Source organism: Lithobates pipiens, unplaced genomic scaffold, assembly GCF_037356315.1.
Source record: "Lithobates pipiens isolate NorthernLeopardFrog02 unplaced genomic scaffold, aLitPip1_a1.2 Scaffold_62, whole genome shotgun sequence".
Classification (NCBI taxonomy): Eukaryota; Metazoa; Chordata; class Amphibia; order Anura; family Ranidae; genus Lithobates; species Lithobates pipiens.
In genome coordinates, this window is record NW_027507884.1 from 1,641,027 (window position 1) to 1,658,553 (window position 17,527).

At 45.9% G+C, this 17,527-nt stretch overlaps 1 protein-coding gene across 2 annotated transcripts in view; it reads left to right on the forward strand.

Annotated features, from left to right (window-relative positions):
- LOC143958862 (high affinity immunoglobulin gamma Fc receptor I-like) overlaps positions 1-5,686 on the forward strand; it is a 62,562-nt gene extending 56,876 nt beyond the window's left edge. For both annotated transcript variants that reach the window (XM_077467841.1, XM_077467842.1), the window contains one exon: positions 5,166-5,686. In XM_077467841.1, coding sequence (XP_077323967.1) covers positions 5,166-5,308 — 143 coding nt within the window. In that variant the 3' untranslated portion in view covers positions 5,309-5,686. The remainder of the gene's footprint in view (positions 1-5,165) is intronic.
- The last annotated feature ends 11,841 nt before the right edge of the window (positions 5,687-17,527 follow it).

A 17,527-nucleotide genomic window follows, 5' to 3' on the forward strand; every position in this document is an offset into this window, starting at 1 on the left:
TTCTGCACAGGCGGAGCTCTGCGGTGTGATTCAGTCGGTGTGCTGCCCCTAAGCTGGCCCCCGGAGGGCATCCTGCCTCGTTGGACATGTGCCTCCTCCTCCTCCTCCTCCTCCCTCCTTCCAGGCACCCACGTGGAGTCAGTGCCCTCATCATCCCCTCCCTCTTCATCGCTGTAGCAAACCTGGCAGTATGCTGCAGCTTGTGGAACATGACTGCCAGATTGCTGTCCTTCTTGAGCATCCCCTCTCTCTGCGCTCACGCTACTGCCTTCCTCTAGCTGAGTGTCATCATCAGAGCCCACCAAACACTGGGCATCCTCCTGGAGCATGTACCCAACACTGTGCTCAAAGAGTTCAGGAGACTCCTCAGGAGGACGTGGTGGGTCTAGGGAAGGAGTCACTGATGATGACATTGAGAGGAGGGAAGACGATGCGTTGGCAGCTGCTTTGCGACTACCCTGAGACTGGGTGAGAGAGGATGAGGAGGATGAAGAGGGCTTGGTCATCCACTCTACCAAGTCGTTGGCATGTTGCGGTTCAACATGTCCAGCTGCCGAAAAGAAGGACAAGCATGTCCCATGGCCACGTGCTGATGACAATGCACCGCGTCCACGACCAGCACTGTTGTCTCTAGACACAGAGCCTGCTTGCCCTCTTTTATCGGCTCGCGCCTCTCTGCCTCTCCTTGCTGGCCTTCCAGACATGGTAATGGCCTGAAGGGAGTTGGGTAAAACAGCAGTTGGGTAGTTTATATTGTGCTGGAGGCACACACAACCTCCTGCAGATGGCAATTGGGCTCAAATAGAGAACAGCTATGTAGGTGGATTATAGCGGTATGTACTGGGTACAGAGCACGCAGACAGCACGCACTATCTCCTAACACTACTGACTGCAAGCTCTATTATTAACGATAGATCACTAGCTATATAGGTTAGGTGAATATCGCGGTGTATACTGCGGTCAGGGCACGCAGACAATAACCAGAAAACAGCAGAGTTAAAGGGGTATATACAGATGTATACTGTGCTGTGCTGGAGGCACACACAACTTCCAATAACTCCTGCAGATGGCAATTGGGCTCAAATAGAGAACAGCTATGTAGGTGGATTATAGCGGTATGTACTGGGTACAGAGCACGCAGACAGCACGCACTATCTCCTAACACTACTGACTGCAAGCTCTATTATTAAAGATATATAAATATAGTGAAGTGAATAGTGAATATAGTGGTGTATACTGCGGTCAGGGCACAGACAATAACCACTACACAACAGCAAGATAGGAAATCAGCCAAAAACGATCGGTGTGTACTGTGTTGAAGGTACACAGAACACCCACTGCTTCAGATGCTAACATACTACACGAGGCCGCCTCAATGGCGGCCTTATATAGTGTGGGGCGTGCACTACACAGCCTCAGTTATGATTGGCCACAGGCATCCTGCCTGTGGCCAATCATGGCTCTCCTCGCTGCTGGCGCTGCGATTGGCCAAGCATGCGGGGTCACAGTGCATGCTTGGCCAATCATGAGCCAGCAATGCACTGCGCCATCGCAGTGCATTGTGGGCCGTGAGCGCCATGCGATTTTGACGCGAACGGACCAAGTGTTCGGATTTCGCCGAACGGACGAACAGCCAATGTTCGAGTCGAACGTACGTTCGACTCGAACACGAAGCTCATCCCTAGTGGTAAGACAGGGGGGGAGACAGAGTCTTGCTGGAAAGAATGGATTTTGCTCTAGGATACGTAGGTTCTTGGGAATTGTTATTTTAGTTTGTAAACTTGCCTTTTAAAGTGGCTGTTGCCCTTTGTTCAGGGCCTGTGCCGTGACCGGCGGCTCCTGCGTCCATGCCAATCACAGCGCTTTTCCCCCGCGAAGTAACTCCGGTGAAAGATGTCAGCCGTGTACTTGTTGTGCCGGTGCCGATTCAGGGCATTGTTCTAAGGTCAGTATTTCCTAATGAGCTAGTATGCAATACATACTAGTTCACTATGCCTTTGTCTTGCAGGTTTTTTTTTATGTTTCTTATGGAGGTTTACAACCTCTTTAAATATTTGTATGGTTAGTACCTTTGTAAAGCACATAAAGAGAAATAGATTTGTAATGGACATTAGCACAGCCATAGCAGCACATGTAGCTGTTGTATTCATGGCTTTCTCGTTCAACAGAATTTAACCACTTATGGACCGCCGCACGCCGATATACGTCCTAAATTTGAAGAGGAATATCGCTGTTATGGCAACAGCTAGCTGCCATAACCCCCGGTATCCTCTTCTTTGGCCACTTTCCGATAAGAATGGACTCTGCGGCAGATTTTAAACGCGCCTTGTCCGCCGAGCTCGCATGCAGAATCGAACGTATACGCGAGTAGCGCCCGCATATGAGAACGGTCTTCAAACCACACGTGTGAGGTATTTCCACGGTCAGTAATAATTCTAGCACAAGTCCTCCTCTGTAACCTAAAAAATGCAACCTGTAAAAATTTTTAACTGCCGCCTATGGAGATTTTTTAGGGTAAAATTTGTCGCCATTTCACGAGCGGGCGCAATTTAGAAGTGTGACATGTTGGGTATCAATTTACTCGATGTAACATTATCTGTCACAATATAAAATAAATTGGGCTAACTTTACTGTTGTCTTATTTTTTTAATTAAAAAAAAGTGTATTTTTTCCAAAAAGGTGCGCTTGTAAGACCGCTGCGCAAATACAGTGTGACAGAAAGTATTGCAACAACCACCATTTTATTCTCTAGGGTGTTAGAAAAAAAATGTGTAATGTTTGGGGGTTCTAAGTAATTTTATAGCAAAAAACAGTATTTATCTTGTAAACAACAAATCTCAAAAAGAGACCCGGTCCCTAAGTGGTTAAGATGGCAGCATGAAGGGTTAGTACAAATGAACATGATACCATTGGTGATACAGAAGGGAAGACCTTCCACTGTCAGTGGAACACTTGATCCAGTCTAGTAAATAGCTCCTTGGGACCACTTGATGCCGCGAACACACACCCGGACTTTTCAACATCAAAGGTCCGACGGAACGATTCCGGCAGACCATTCGATCGTGTGTGGGCTGCAGCGGACTTTTGATTTGCAAAAGTCTGACAGACTTTAGAAATGGAACATGTTTCAAATTTTTCCGCCGGAACTCCGCCGGACCCAGTTCCTACCGAGAAATCCGCTCGTGTGTATGCTAGTCCGACGGACAAAAACCGACGCTAGGGCAGCTATTGGCTACTGGCTATGAACTTCCTTATTCTAGTCCGGTCGTACGTCATCACGTTCGAATCCGTCGGACTTTGGTGTGATTGTGTGTGGCCAAGTCCGTTCATTCGGAAAGTCCGTCAGAACTCTGTCAGGACTCCGTCAGAACTCCGTTGAAAGTCTGTCGGACCTAGTCCCTCGAAAAGTCCGGTCGTGTGTACACGGCATTAGGAGAACATTTTGGCGCCCATTTTCCATGTGTCTTCATCCTAAATGGTGTGGAGTGGTGCACAGAAATCAAAAGTGGAGAATAGGAACCCACAGGAGGACACCAGCTAGTGGAAGAGCTGCATCAGATTGCTATGGGGGCCACTTATTTATTATAACGACCCAATTGCGATGCGAACATGACAACATACATCCCCCCCTTACTTACGAAGTTTGGAAAAAGACACAGATCCATGCAGCCCAATCTACAGTATGCCTGTCAGCCAGTTCTTGAACTTGGGATTCCCATTGAATGGAGCATGACTTATTTCCCACAGAACATGGAAATGCAATTATTTTCGTAACTATAAACTGCTAAATACCTTTTCTCATCAGCAGTATAGCAGTCTTGTGACTTCTATAAGTGTCCGGCCAAGCACTGGTTAAAGCTTGTAGGAGATTTTCATTCACCTCCGACTGCATGACCCCTGACCCTCTGTCTGGACAGTGCTGATTTCCCTGTGCTGGTCACACGCATCCTCCCAAAAAATGTTACTCTACCAATACACACCAAATTGAGTATGTGCAGAGTGCCCCCAGGGTTCTGTACTATCAGGAGTTGTATTGGGGACAGTAAAAGAAGGGGTGATTCAGAGAAGACAGGGTCAAACAGCCATTTTTTTACAATGCTGATGATTAACCCCTTAGGTTCCACAGTCAGTATAACAAACATGCTTTATTGCATATAAAGACTGATTTTACTGTTGTGGGTTTAGTAGCTCTATGTGGTGTTATGGAACAGTAGCATCAGTGACATCATATTCTGGCATCACATAGGCTTGACTTAAGAAGCACCCCAATCTGGTTCATTTCAATTTAAAAAGAGACTTTTTAGATTTAGTTTTGGATGCAACATCCCATTTTTTTTTTTTTTATCAAGCAGTGATATCCCTTCATTGACTTGCGGAAGTAGAAGCCACAACAGATCTAAAAGCTATAAGAAAGTTTACCCTTAAAAAAATAAAGATAAAACCCTCAACGTCATACAAATTGGCTTGTGGCATAGCAGTATAATAGTAATGTTTGTGGGATTTATTTATTTTTTGCAACACCAGGCTTCATTTTCCTAAAAAGATTCATAAAAATTAAAAATAAAATGTGCACAAAACACACTTTAAAACAACCCCACAGATTCCCATACCCCCACAATATTCTAAATTTGCACTTCAGGCATGTATTTGATAGAAGTTGTATAGCATCAGGACAGTATGTTAGCAACAAATACAAGAGACATGGGGTTGATTTACTAAAGGCATATTGACTGTGCTCTTTGTAAGTGCAGTTGCATTCATTTTCCCCCTAGATGTGGTAAAGCTCTGCCGATTTCCATCATCCAATCATGTGCAAGCAAAATGCTTTTTTTTTTATTTCCTTGGACCTTATTGGGTATTCTTTACAAAGTGAAGCTTTACCACATTGATATTTACTAGGAAAAAAGAGTGCAATTGCAGTTGCAAAGTACATCGGGTATTTTCCATTAGTAAACCAACCTCTTGGCAGGTTTCTTTTTTATGTTTTCTTTTTATTTCTAATCACTATTTATACTTTTAGTTGTTTAAAGGTTGCCTATTTGGGAGATTTCCCCCTCACTTCCTGTCACACACAAAACAACACATTCACACAAATTGCAAGTTATTATTTGGTATTTTTTGGTTGCAAATTTTTGGAGAGCTCAAAATGTTTTTCTTTTTCTTAGGTGTTTTTCAAGGAGGGATACAGAATATGATCCGGCTAATACTTTCTGGACTTCTCTTGATAACGTGTTTTCTTTTCATCTTTTATCACATAAAATTCATCAAATCTCTTGAACCTGCAAGTAAAGGACCCACGTCTCCATGATTGTGATACCAATAACGGCTTACTACCTACTGGACTGTCAGATTATGTCTACATATAATAATGACATCCTCTTGGATCCCCAGTCTAAGCAAAGAACAATGTTGAGCTAAATTTGAAACTGGCAAAGTCTGTACTTAAAACAAAATAAGCGCAGAGGAGTCAAAGCATGAACAAATTACAAAAGTTACGGCGATCTTTGTTTGAATTTCATTGTGTCTGATGGCCTGCAATGTATCTCATTTGTAGCTCTGGCAGTCTCAGTTTCAGGAACAGGGAGGATAGGGAAGTTTCGCAGCCAACAAGTTGGGTTCAGGCACATATCAATTATTAAAGCTGAAATCCAGATATGCATATTTCGGCACAGTTACATTCGTCCAACACATTGCTTTCTCTTTATTTGGTCTTAAAGCGGAATTTTACCCTCAAGAACTTAATGAAAAATAATGTTCTTTAGCAAGTGTAGCACACACCCAAAAGAGCCGCTGGTGAATTGAGTTCTGTTTCCCCCAAATGCCCCGTACACAAAATCGGATTTTCCAACAATGCCCCGTACACAAAATCGGATTTTCCAACAATGCCCCGTACACAAAATCGGATTTTCCAACAATGCCCTGTACACAAAATCTGATTTTCCAACAATGCCCCGTACACAAAATTAGATTTTCAAACAACAAATGTTGGATGTGAGCTTGTTGGCTGAAAGTTCGACTGTGTGTACGCTCCATCGAACATTTGTTGTTGGACTTTCCACCAACAAATGTTGGCTATTGAACTTCCTTTTTCTTGGCTTATCGTACGTCTTGCACGTCATCACGTTCCCACGTTTGCAATCGTTGGCCAACATTTGACCGTGTGTGTGCAAGACAAGTTGGAGCCAACATCCTTCGAACAAAAATCCATGGTTTTGTTGTCGGAAAGTCCGATCGTGTGTACTAGGCATTAGAGTACACACAGTCTGGAACACGGCATTCTTCCTCTGGCTCAAAGATCAGTCTAGGGGTTTCTTTTTGTGATTTTATTTGGAAACTATGAACAGCAGCAGTTCCAAAAGAGGAATAGGTCCGCCACGGCGGATGTGGGAACCCACACAGATGGCAGGGAAGATGGTATATCTTGTAATCTGGCAAGAGGATTTAATGGATAGATAATATTCCTCGCATCTATTACCTTTTGCACCACCACCCCCTCCTTTTAGCAGGGCCCTCCTGTCGCTTCTGTATTGAACTGTATTGTAATTGTGCTGTCCCCCCTCTAGATCGTAAAGCAGTGCGTAAACTGTTGGCGCTATATAAATTGTGTATAATTATAATATAATAATATTGCAATTATAGTGGATTATATTTGAAAAATACAAACCAACAAAATACATATACAGTATCGCGCAAAAGTGAGTACACCCCTCCAGGGCCGGATTAACATAGGGGCTATTGGAGCTGCAGCTCCAGGCCCCTTTCTCAAGATAGGCCCATTTGCCCAAAAACATAAAAAAAAAAAAAAAAAAGATTGACTTCGAGGATTGTAGCTCGGCGACCAGGAGTCACAGAGACCCCAAATTTGGGAGGTAGGTAGCTAAATACCCACTCCAACACTGGTTAAAATATGGGGCTGCTATCATCTATGGTTCCGGAGATACAGGGCTGCTTGCACAGCCTGCCAGAAGCTGCATACAGAGCGGCAGTATAAATACAAGCTGGAACACTCTGCAGCAGACTGAGAGGATGAACTCACAGAGCTGATAATAATTATTTGTATATTACTTATGATAATTAACCCCTTGCCACCCAGGCCCATTCTGAGACTTCTCTCCTACATGTAAAAATCATAATTTTTTAATGCTAGAAAATGACTCAGAACCCCCAAGCATTATACAGTATATTGTTTTAGCAGACACCCTATGGAATAAAATGGTGGTCTTCACACCTTTTTATGTTACATGACATTTGCGCAGCAATTTTTCAAACTTTTTTTTGGAAAGAAACTGTTTCATTCATAAAAAAAACACTAAAGTTAGCACAATTTTTTGTTGTGTACTAAGCGATGCTTTACATTTTACATTTGCTAGAATTATTGCTCTCGCTCTAACGATCATAGCGTATGTAACCTCTGTGTATCTGGCTCTGATACTTACCGGTGCCTACCCAGGGACTGACTAGTATCTCTCCCCAGCCTGTCCCCACACACCCTCTCACCTGCTGCCCTGTGAATGGGGCAATCACTCCCGCAGGGTTATTGTGTTCTGCCAGTCAATACAATGATTAGTGCTGCTAACTATAGCTGGCAGCACTGATTGTTTTGGGGAAAACCTGACAGGCTGGTTGTACTCAAGTCGGTTAATAGGTTGACTTGTGTAAAACCAGCTAGCCCATACATAGATCGACTATGGCTGGTCTCTGCTTCATTGGTGTAATTTTAATCCATGTCTGGCCCGCTTAAACACTACACAGCCCCTAAACATCCTTCCACAAACCTTTACATTTTTCCTTCCCAGATTACTTCATCCTCCTCTCCTATACATAGTGCCCACTGTCATACTCTCCACACTTCTCTCCTATACATAGTGCCCACTGTCATACCCTCCACACTCCTCTCCTATACATAGTGCCCACTGTCATACCTCCAACACTTCTCTCCTATACATAACGCCCGCTGTCATATCCTACACACTCCTCTCCTGTACATATTGCCTGCTTTCATACACTTCTCTCCTGTACATAGTGCCCACTGTCGTACCCTCCACACTCCTCTCCTATACATAGTGTCCACCATCATACCCTCCACACTTCTCTCCTGTACATACTACTCACTGTCATACCCTCCACACTCCTCTCCTATACATAGTGCCCACTGTCATACCTCCAACACTTCTCTCCTATACATAGTCCCCACTGTCATACCCTTCACACTCCTCTCCTGTACATACTACTCACTGTCATACCCTCCACACTCTTCTCCTATACATAGTGCCCACTGTCATACCTCCAACACTTCTCTCCTATACATAGTGCCCACTGTCATACCTCCAACACTGCTCTCCTGTACATACTACTCACTGTCATACCCTCCACACTCCTCTCCTATACATAGTGGCCAATGTCATACCCTCTACACTCCTCTGCTGTGCATACCGCCCCCTGTCATACCCCTCACACTCCTCTCCTGTACATAGTGCCTTCTGCCATGCCCTCCACACTCCTCTCCTGTACATAGTGCCCACTGTTAGACCCTCCACATTCCTCTCCCTCACCTGCACATACTTCCCACTTTTATACCACCCATACTCCTCTCCTATGCCTCTTACCCACAAAAACTGTTCTTTAAAATTATTATGCTGAATATCCTCAATGTTACCAGCTCTAGAATGGACACTTTTGTCAGTTCAACTAAAGGAAATCTCACAGTCCTCATATTTGTTCTTCCCCATTATTAGTACTTATTTAATTTTGTAATGACTATTGTGATATATAGAGGAACACGGGGGTGTCAGCTACTCTAAATATAGCACTTGTAGAAAAAAGTGTCCCTGAAATTATTTTTAAAATGTTGACAACTATGCACTTAGGCACTGCCCAAGGGCGACAGAGTAAGTAGGGGCCCCATGAGAGGCTCCTGTGATATTAAAGTGGTAGTAAACTTTTCTAAAATTACAACTTTTTAGAGGCCCTGGGGTAGGTTATGGCATAATGTACAAGTATGCACAGCATATTAGCACATTAGGGTACACTTACCTGTCAGACTGAGCCCTCCAGTGCTGTGCTGTGATCATTCCGGCGGGGCCCGGGCACTTCCATCTTCACCCGGTCTTCCTTCTGGGTTCTGTGCCTTCCGTCACTTGCCTTGGCTAGGCTGCCCTGATGTCATTCCCACACATGCTCATGTGCATCCTCTCTCTACCATCCCCCCTTTCTCTCTCATCCTCCCTCCCTTACCCCTCACACCTATTTCATCCCCTTTCTCTGTCTCTGTCTTTCTCTCTCTCTCATCCTCCCCCTCTCTCTCTTTAATTGAATTTGTTATAACAAAAAATAGTTGCATTTTTATTTATTTATTGTTTATAAAAGGCCCCACCAAAATCCTCAGCACCAGGCCCATGATGTTCTTAATCTGGCCCTGCACCCCTCACATTTTTGTAAATATTTTATTCTATCTTTTCATGTGACAACACTGAAGAAATGACACTTGTCTACAATGTAAAGTAGTGAGTATACAGCTTGTATAACAGTGTAAATTTGCCGCCCCCTCAAAATAACTCAACACACAGCCATTAATGTCTAAACCGCCGGCAACAAAATTAAATTTGGTGTTATCGCTCTCACTCTCTCGTACTGGTCACTGGAAGTTCAAAATGGCACCTCATTGCAAATAAGAATTGCTGCTCTACATAAAGATGGTCTAGGCTATAAGAAGATTGCCAAGACCCTGAAACTGAGCTGCCGCACGGTGGCCAAGACCATACAGGGGTTTAACAGGACAGGTTCCACTAAGAACAGGTATCGCCATAGTCAACCAAAGAAGTTGAATGAACATGCTCAGCATCATATACAGAGGTTGTCTTTGGTCTACAGTCAAGCATGGTGGTGGGAGTGTCATGGTCTGGGGCTGCATAAGTGCTGCCAGCACTGGGGAGCTACAGATCATTGAGGGAACCATGAATGCCAAAATGTACTGTGACATACTGAAGCAGAGCATGATCCCCTCCCTTCAGAGACTGGGCCGCAGGGCAGTATTACAACATGATAACGACCAGTGGTGTAACTAGAACCTTCAGGGCCCCGATGCAAGAAACCATGAAGGGCCGCCCCCTGAACCCCAGCCAGGGCCCTTCCCTCCGAGTCTGGCCGTGGAAGTCCAGGGCGTGGTCACAGGTATGACCTTTGTGAGCTCTGTAGTTCCACCACTGGTATCGGTAGTTTTTTTTTATTCGTTTTTTTTACATTTTTAAGTGCCCCATTGGGGGATTGTCCCTAGGCAGGATAGGGTCCCTGTCCCCAGAAGAGATGAGGTCCTTTTCTCCAGGGCAGTAGAAGTTACTGCCTCCAGGTGAGAAGGAGTTCCTGTCCCCAGGGGAGGTGGGGGTCCCTGTCCCCACATGAGAAAGGGTCCCTGTCCCCAGGGGGAGATGGAGGGGGTATGTAATAGTGTGTGGGGGATGGGGTCCTCTCACTCACCATGACCAAGCTGTAGGCCTCGCACTCATCCATGTTGGCCTGGGCTCCATCCAGTGTGCTGGATAGGCGATCAGCATTCTCCCAGAAAGACCTTTCATCATCTGTGTATGACGGGGAGGATGGGGGCTGGCAGACAAGACTGCAGTGTCCTCCGGGCTCCCATAGGGCTGCACTGCATCTTTGTGCTTAAAGTTTGTTTACCCGGGAGAAGTATGCAGTGCAGTGTGGGCCAGACTCAGGGGAGGGGGCGGAACTCTGGCTGGGGAGAACAGACATCGGACTGAGCAGCAATGCATGTAACAGCAGAGGGGTACTCTGAGGAGCCGGCCGAGGACACAGGTCATGCGGGGAATGCACAATTAAAGAGCAGCTAGTGTGAAAGTCGAGCATGGAGCTCTGCTAGTCACCCTCCACCTCCAGCCACCCGTGTGCATGGTGCACTGGTACCCCTAGCTTCCTATGCTGCTACCGGCCATATGTAGAGGGGGCTGCATGTGCCCTCTGCTCACAGGGCCCAGTTGCGGTCGCGACTGCTGCACCCCCTATAGTTACGCCCCTGATAACGACCCCCAAACACACCTCCAAGGTGACCACTGCCTTGCTTAAAAAGCTGAGGGGGGAGCTGTATACATTGCTGGGATGGGAAAGGAGCTCTGCCAGTGACCAGCAGGGGTCCCTGTCCTCTGATTCTCCAACGGTGATCCCTGTCCTCTGATTCTTCAGTGGTGATCCCTGTCCTCTGATGAAAGGAGGAACTCTGGAAACTCAAAAGTTAAGCCACTTTGAGTATCTTGGCATGCGGTTGGTGTATCTGCAGGAACAGTGGAAGTGGTGGGTGGTAGTGGGGGGGGGGGGGGGGGGCATGTCAACTTTTGCATCAGGGCCCACAAGCTTCAAGCTACGCCTCTGTCCCAAAGGTATAAGAGCATTACAAAACATTTACTATTGTTCTATGGACGTAGTATTAAATCATTCGAAAATCACTCAGCAATCCATCCAGAAAACCTAAATAAATAAATAAAAAAGTCAGGTTAGAGGGTTTATTTCATACATTTGGTAATATTCCCGGACTGTAAACTATCTGAACTCCCAAACTGAAGTGTAGCGCCCTCCTTTCTAAAGAAAAAGCAACTCAACAGAACCCGAGACCTATTGAAGAAAGCAGAAGAACCCCTGTGTGTGTCTACAAGATAACAACACAACACAAACAGTGTTTAGGGTATCCCCAGACCTATGTAAGCCTGTCCTTTAGAGGTTAGAAATTGAGAACCTGAATTTTTTTTCTTTGTGATACTAAAGTAGATGTCATGAGTTTTCTAAAGCATTGTGCGTCATTTTGAAATACAATACTTGTTTTCACCTCTTTTCATCCTTTGTCTCCTCTCATTTCCTGCAGCCTCTACTCTCTGGTGTTCCTAAATCCACTATTAATTCAATATGTTCACAATTCTGCAGTCAAAATCCTGACTAGGTCCGGTACAAGTGATCTTGCTACCCCTATCCTTGAGTCCATGCGCTGGCTTCCTGTCAGGTTTCGCATAGACTTTAAGATTCTCCTTTAGGCTCTTCATGGCTTGGCACCCCATTATCTCTCTGAACTTTTATTAACTTACTCCTCCCCTCGTAACCTCCACTCCTCAAATTCTGGTCTTCTGTGTGTCCCCTCTACTCTACACTCGATGGGAGACAGAGCCTTCTGCTGCTATGCTCCAAAACACTGGAATTCACTTCCTAAGAACATTGGAGAGTCATCTTCTCTAAACTCATTCAAACTTTTTTTTTTTTTACAAGCTTTCACTTAAAGCGGGAGTCCGCCAGGACTCCGCGTTTTTTTGTTTTTTTTTAAAAGCCAGCAGCTACAAATACTGCAGCTGCTGACTTTTAAAATAGTGACACTTACCTGTCCAGCACGCCCGCGATGTCGGCACCCGAAGCCGATCTCTAGATCGTCTCTCGGGTGCTGCCGCCCCCATCTTGGGTATGGGAATCAGGAAGTGGAGCCTTTCGGCTTCATTTCCCGGTTCCCTACTGCGCATGCGCGAGTCGCGCTGCGCAATAAGGATGGTCCCCGCTGCCTCTGGGATCTGTGTGTTTCCCAGCAGGCAGCGGGGCACTTACGGAAAGGGGCAGGCACTTGCGGAAAGGGGCATAATCTACGCCCCTTTCCACAGAGAGCTATCCCGGAAGTGGGTGCAGATACCTGTACTGTACAGGTATCTGCACCCCCCTCCCCCCTGAAAGGTGCCAATTGTGGCGCCGGAGGGGGGGAGGGTTCCGATGAGCGGAAGGTCCACTTTAGGGTGGACCTCCGCTTTAAAGTGGAAGTAAACCCTGGTTTTGAACTTGTACCTATAGGTCAGCCTATAATAAGGCTTATAGATAACATGTAGGGGGCGCTAGTTAACAAAAAAAAATAATCATCAACGTGAATAGTAACCTTCTCATTAACGATCAATAATTTGCCACTTAATTATCAAATATCATATGTGCAGCTAATCATAGTGCATTCACCATATTATATACAGCAAAACAAATTAAACAATAATTAACACATTCATGTGACAGCACCCCAGTGACAGCAATTGCTGCAACAACTATAGTATAAAAGTCCTTGCAATTTAAACGATGATTTCCAAAGAAGTTCCTCTATAACGTGATGTGATTGTCCCACACAAAACGATGACAGATCTTTCGTGTAAAGAAATGTGGCCACAACCTTCCACGTGATCCTTCACCACAACCTCGATCATCCACACCAAATAAGTGATAGTAATATGATCCAGCTTACCAGATTTTATTGACCACTTTATTGAAAAAGTAAGTCGATGATCGCTTCTGCAGGATTGTGCCCGCTCACAGGCTTTTAACCTGTAGACAAATTCAGCCTTCCTCCTCACAGACAAGTACGGTAAGTGAGGTATATAAAAAAAAACAGATGGAGAGCCTCCATAGCGTAATTCAATTTTATTAAATTTTTTTTTAAAATAATACACAGTCAAATGGCTCCTTCCTTGCAAAAGTGCCTTTCTCCCGGCACTGGGCCTGCTGGCGTTAATCTCGGGCGAGCTGCAATACCGAAGTCATCCACGCTATCCGCTACAGATGGCGTGCGTTCCACACACTCGCGCTGTAAGCCAGAACGGCCGGATGTCCTGCGTGACCTTGCACTGCCCCCGACGTACGTTTCGTTAGAATAACGTCTTCAGGCGGGCGTGCCTGGTCACTCTTCGTACTACACTTTATACTTGAATAGATCCGCCTCTCATTTGTCTAATTATAATGCGTTATAGAGGAACTTCTTTGGAATAGTTTAAATTGCAAGGACTTTTATACTATAGTTGTTGCAGCAATTGCTGTCACTGGGGTGTTATCACATGAATGTGTTAATTATTGTTTAATTTGTTTTGCTGTTTATAATATGGTGAATGCACTATGATTAGCTGCACATATGATATTTGATAATTAAGTGGCAAATTATTGATTGTTAATGAGAAGGTTACTATTCACGTTGGTGATAATTTTTTTTGTTAACTAGCGCCCCCTACATGTCATCTAGATTCTAAATTGAGAAGTGTACTATTGTGTTCTCTTCTTCAGGGGAGCAGCATTAGATTATTAATTTTTGAGTGTATATGTTTTTTTTTGGCGCTGTTTTTTTTTTCTATTTTTCACATATAATAAGGCTTACCTGTAGGTACAGGCATACCCCACTTTTAAGTACACAATGGGGTTTATTTACTAAAGCTGAAAAGTGCAAAATCAGGATCAATTCTGCATAGAATCCAATGAGCTTCTAACCCAGCTTGTTCAATTAAGCTTTTGTAATAAAACACGGAAGCTCATTGGTTTCTATGCAGAAGTGAGCCTGATTTTGCACTTTTCAGCTTTAGTAAATAAACCCCATTGTGTACTTAAAAGTAGGGTATGCCTATACAGTGAATATCTCCAAAACCTGAATGGTTTAGGAGATATTCACACTGCATGTAGCCGGTGCCTTCACCGGTGCATGCTCTCTGAAGGGACTGCATACCGTGCCATGCAGAAGTGACGTTATCCCGGTGTGGCCAATCAGAAGGCCGGAGAACACAAACCCGGAGTGACAGTGCAGTGGTGGAGGGCTTCGTTTTAAGGTAAACATTTCATAATGTGCTAGTACGCGATGCATACTAGTACATTATGCCTTTATCTTGCAGGTTAAAAAAAAAAGATCCCTTTTTTCCTTTATGTTATTCTGTGTATTTCTTGTGTTTTCCTTGTAAAGTGCTTTGAGAAGCTATATAAAATAAAGTTTATTATTATGTTTAACAAGGGGGGGTAAAACCGCGCTGGGACCTAAGAATAATAATAATGAAAATAAAATAAAAAATCAATAACAAAATAAATAATTACAATAAATGTTGAAAATTACAAGGCTGCTGCTGCTCCACCGTGGGATACACACACAATAATGGAAGTAGAAGAATAAGAGGCGCAGCTCTTTTTCTTCTACTTTATTATTATTATTACTACTTGTCCTCATAATCTTCAGCTATGGCTGCTTGGCATTTCTCAGGGAGGGTTTTTTGATGTTGACAACATTAGACAAAGTCTGTATAATGTATATTCAAATAAGCACTTGTAGTCTCCATCCCAAGCCCATGTCAATGCAGGAGAACAATAACAAAACGGTCACAGACAGGGCCGGACTGGGAATAAAAAAAACAGCCCAGGGAAAAAATTTCATACCAGCCCCCCCAGCATTATTACACCAGCCCAACAGTATAACGTCATTATTTTCTTGTTCATGAAAGGGAAAACCAGACATTTTAAAGCACATTTGATGAAGAGAGTATTATATATAGATATGAAATCACATAGGGCTTTATATATATATATATATATTTATATGCAAATTCCAGTTAAAAGTGGTAGGTGGTCAATCATCAAGGGGGACCCCAGGAACTCAGAACGTGGGGGGGACCACCTTCCGCAGAAAGAATACACTAAGGTAAGGAGGGTGGGTTACTAATATAAGGAGGAAACCCTTTATATCAGTGCCCCCTTACATTATCGTATTCACTCCCCCCTTACATCAGTGACCCCCCCCCCCCCCCGACTGGCCTGGCGGTGCTGTCACTGACCTCCTCTCAGGTGCACTGTGCAGGGCTCAGTCAGTCAGCTCCAGCTTGGTGGCTCTGGTTTTATCCTATAGTCTCCTGTCTACAGTCCACACAAGTCTGACTTCTCCCATGACCCCCATCCCGGTGGCGCTCCCACTCTTGACTCCTCTCCAGACTCCCTCAGAGACTGCAGGCATGATATAGGAGATGGTCAGAGACTGCAGACATGATATAGGAGATGGTCAGAGACTGCAGACATGATACAGGAGATGGTCAGAGACTGCAGACTTGATGCAAGAGCTCAATGCAGCCTCACCAGTGCCCCTCAAATGCAGCCTCACTGTCTCCATCAATGCAGCCTCACTGTGCCCACCAATGCAGCCTCACTGTGCCCACCAAATGCAGCTATACCCTGCCTGTGAATGCAGTCTCACTGGGCCCACAAATGTGGCCTCACCGTGCCCACCATTGCAGCCTCACCGTGCCCACCATTGCAGCCTCACCATGCCCACCATTGCAGCCTCGCCGTGCCCACCATTGCAGCCTCGCCGTGCCCACCATTGCAGCCTCACTGTGTCCATCAAATGCAACTTTACTGCGCCATGAATACAGTCTCACTGTGCCCATCATTGCAGCCCGTCCTGTGACCCATGTCCCAGTCTGCAGTCCCTGTCTGTGGGAAGGTGTATTGTTTATGCTCGGTACGGTACCTTGCATGCCAGCAGGATATCCATGACAGCCAGCAGCAGGCAGGGTCTGTTCTCGTTTTGGATGGGGACGGTGCTCCTTCCAGAGGATCTGTTTGCTGTTAGATGGAGTGGTCCCTAACCACCTGCATCTTCAGCCGTCCTCATTTTCTGGCCCCAGTCAGCCTGTCCTCTGGTCCTGGGGAAGTGGAGAGCACTGGGTGGGAGCTGGAGAGAAGGGGGAGCACAGAGTACTGGCGGGGTTGGAGAACACATGGGTGGAGGCAAAGAACAGGGGGGAGCGAAGATCACAGGGGTGGGGAGCGGAGAGCACTGGGGGGGGAACTTGAGAGCACTGGGGGGACCAAAAAGAACAGGGGTGGAGAGCACGGTAGGCTGAGAGCACTGGGGGGCTAAGAGTGTGGTGTGGTGAAGAGCACTGAGGTAGCAGAAAAACAGAGGGGAGAGAACGGGGGCTGAAGAGTACTGGGTGGTACAAAGAGCAGGGGGGAGTGGAGAGCAATGGGGGGGAGCTTGAGAGCACCAGTGGGGGCCAGAAAGAACAGGGGTGGAAAACATGGGGGACTGGAGAGCAATATGGGGGGTGGAGAGCACATGGGTGGGGGTATAATGCAAGGGGGAGTGGAGAGTACAGGGGTGGGGAGTGGAGAGTGCTGGGGGGAGCCAAAAAGAACAGACCTACCAAAGGTAGAGAGCACGGGAGGGTAGAGAGTACTGGTGGGGGCTTGAGAGCGATGGGTGGAGCTTGAGAGCACCAGGGGGCCAGATTGGGGGGCTGGGGAGCACTGGGGTGGGGGCTGGAGACTGATGGGGAGAGCTGGATAGCACTGGAGGGGAGAAAGAACAGGGGAGGAGGGGCTGGGGAGATTGGGGGGCTGGGGAGCCCTGGGGGGGGCAGGAGAGTGTGGTAGGGGAGGAGAGCACTGGGGGGGCAGGGAGCACAAGGTGAACTGGGGGGCAGTAAAATAAGTTGGATAGGAGAATCGGCAGGGGGGCTGCATATAGAGGAAATGAGCTTTCTATATTCCTCCATGCAGCCGCTCAATGCTTGATACTCTTCCTCTCAGTCCTGCAATAGAGCGGCTGCATGGAGGAATATAGAAAGCTCATCTCCTCTATATGCAGCCCCCTGTCGATCCTTCTATCCAGGCACTGTGGCATACAGGGCTGGCTGTATGGGCGGCATCTCCTATGGATCACAGAGCTGGCTGGCTCTGTGTTCGGCGGCTTCTCTGTAACACAGTCCCA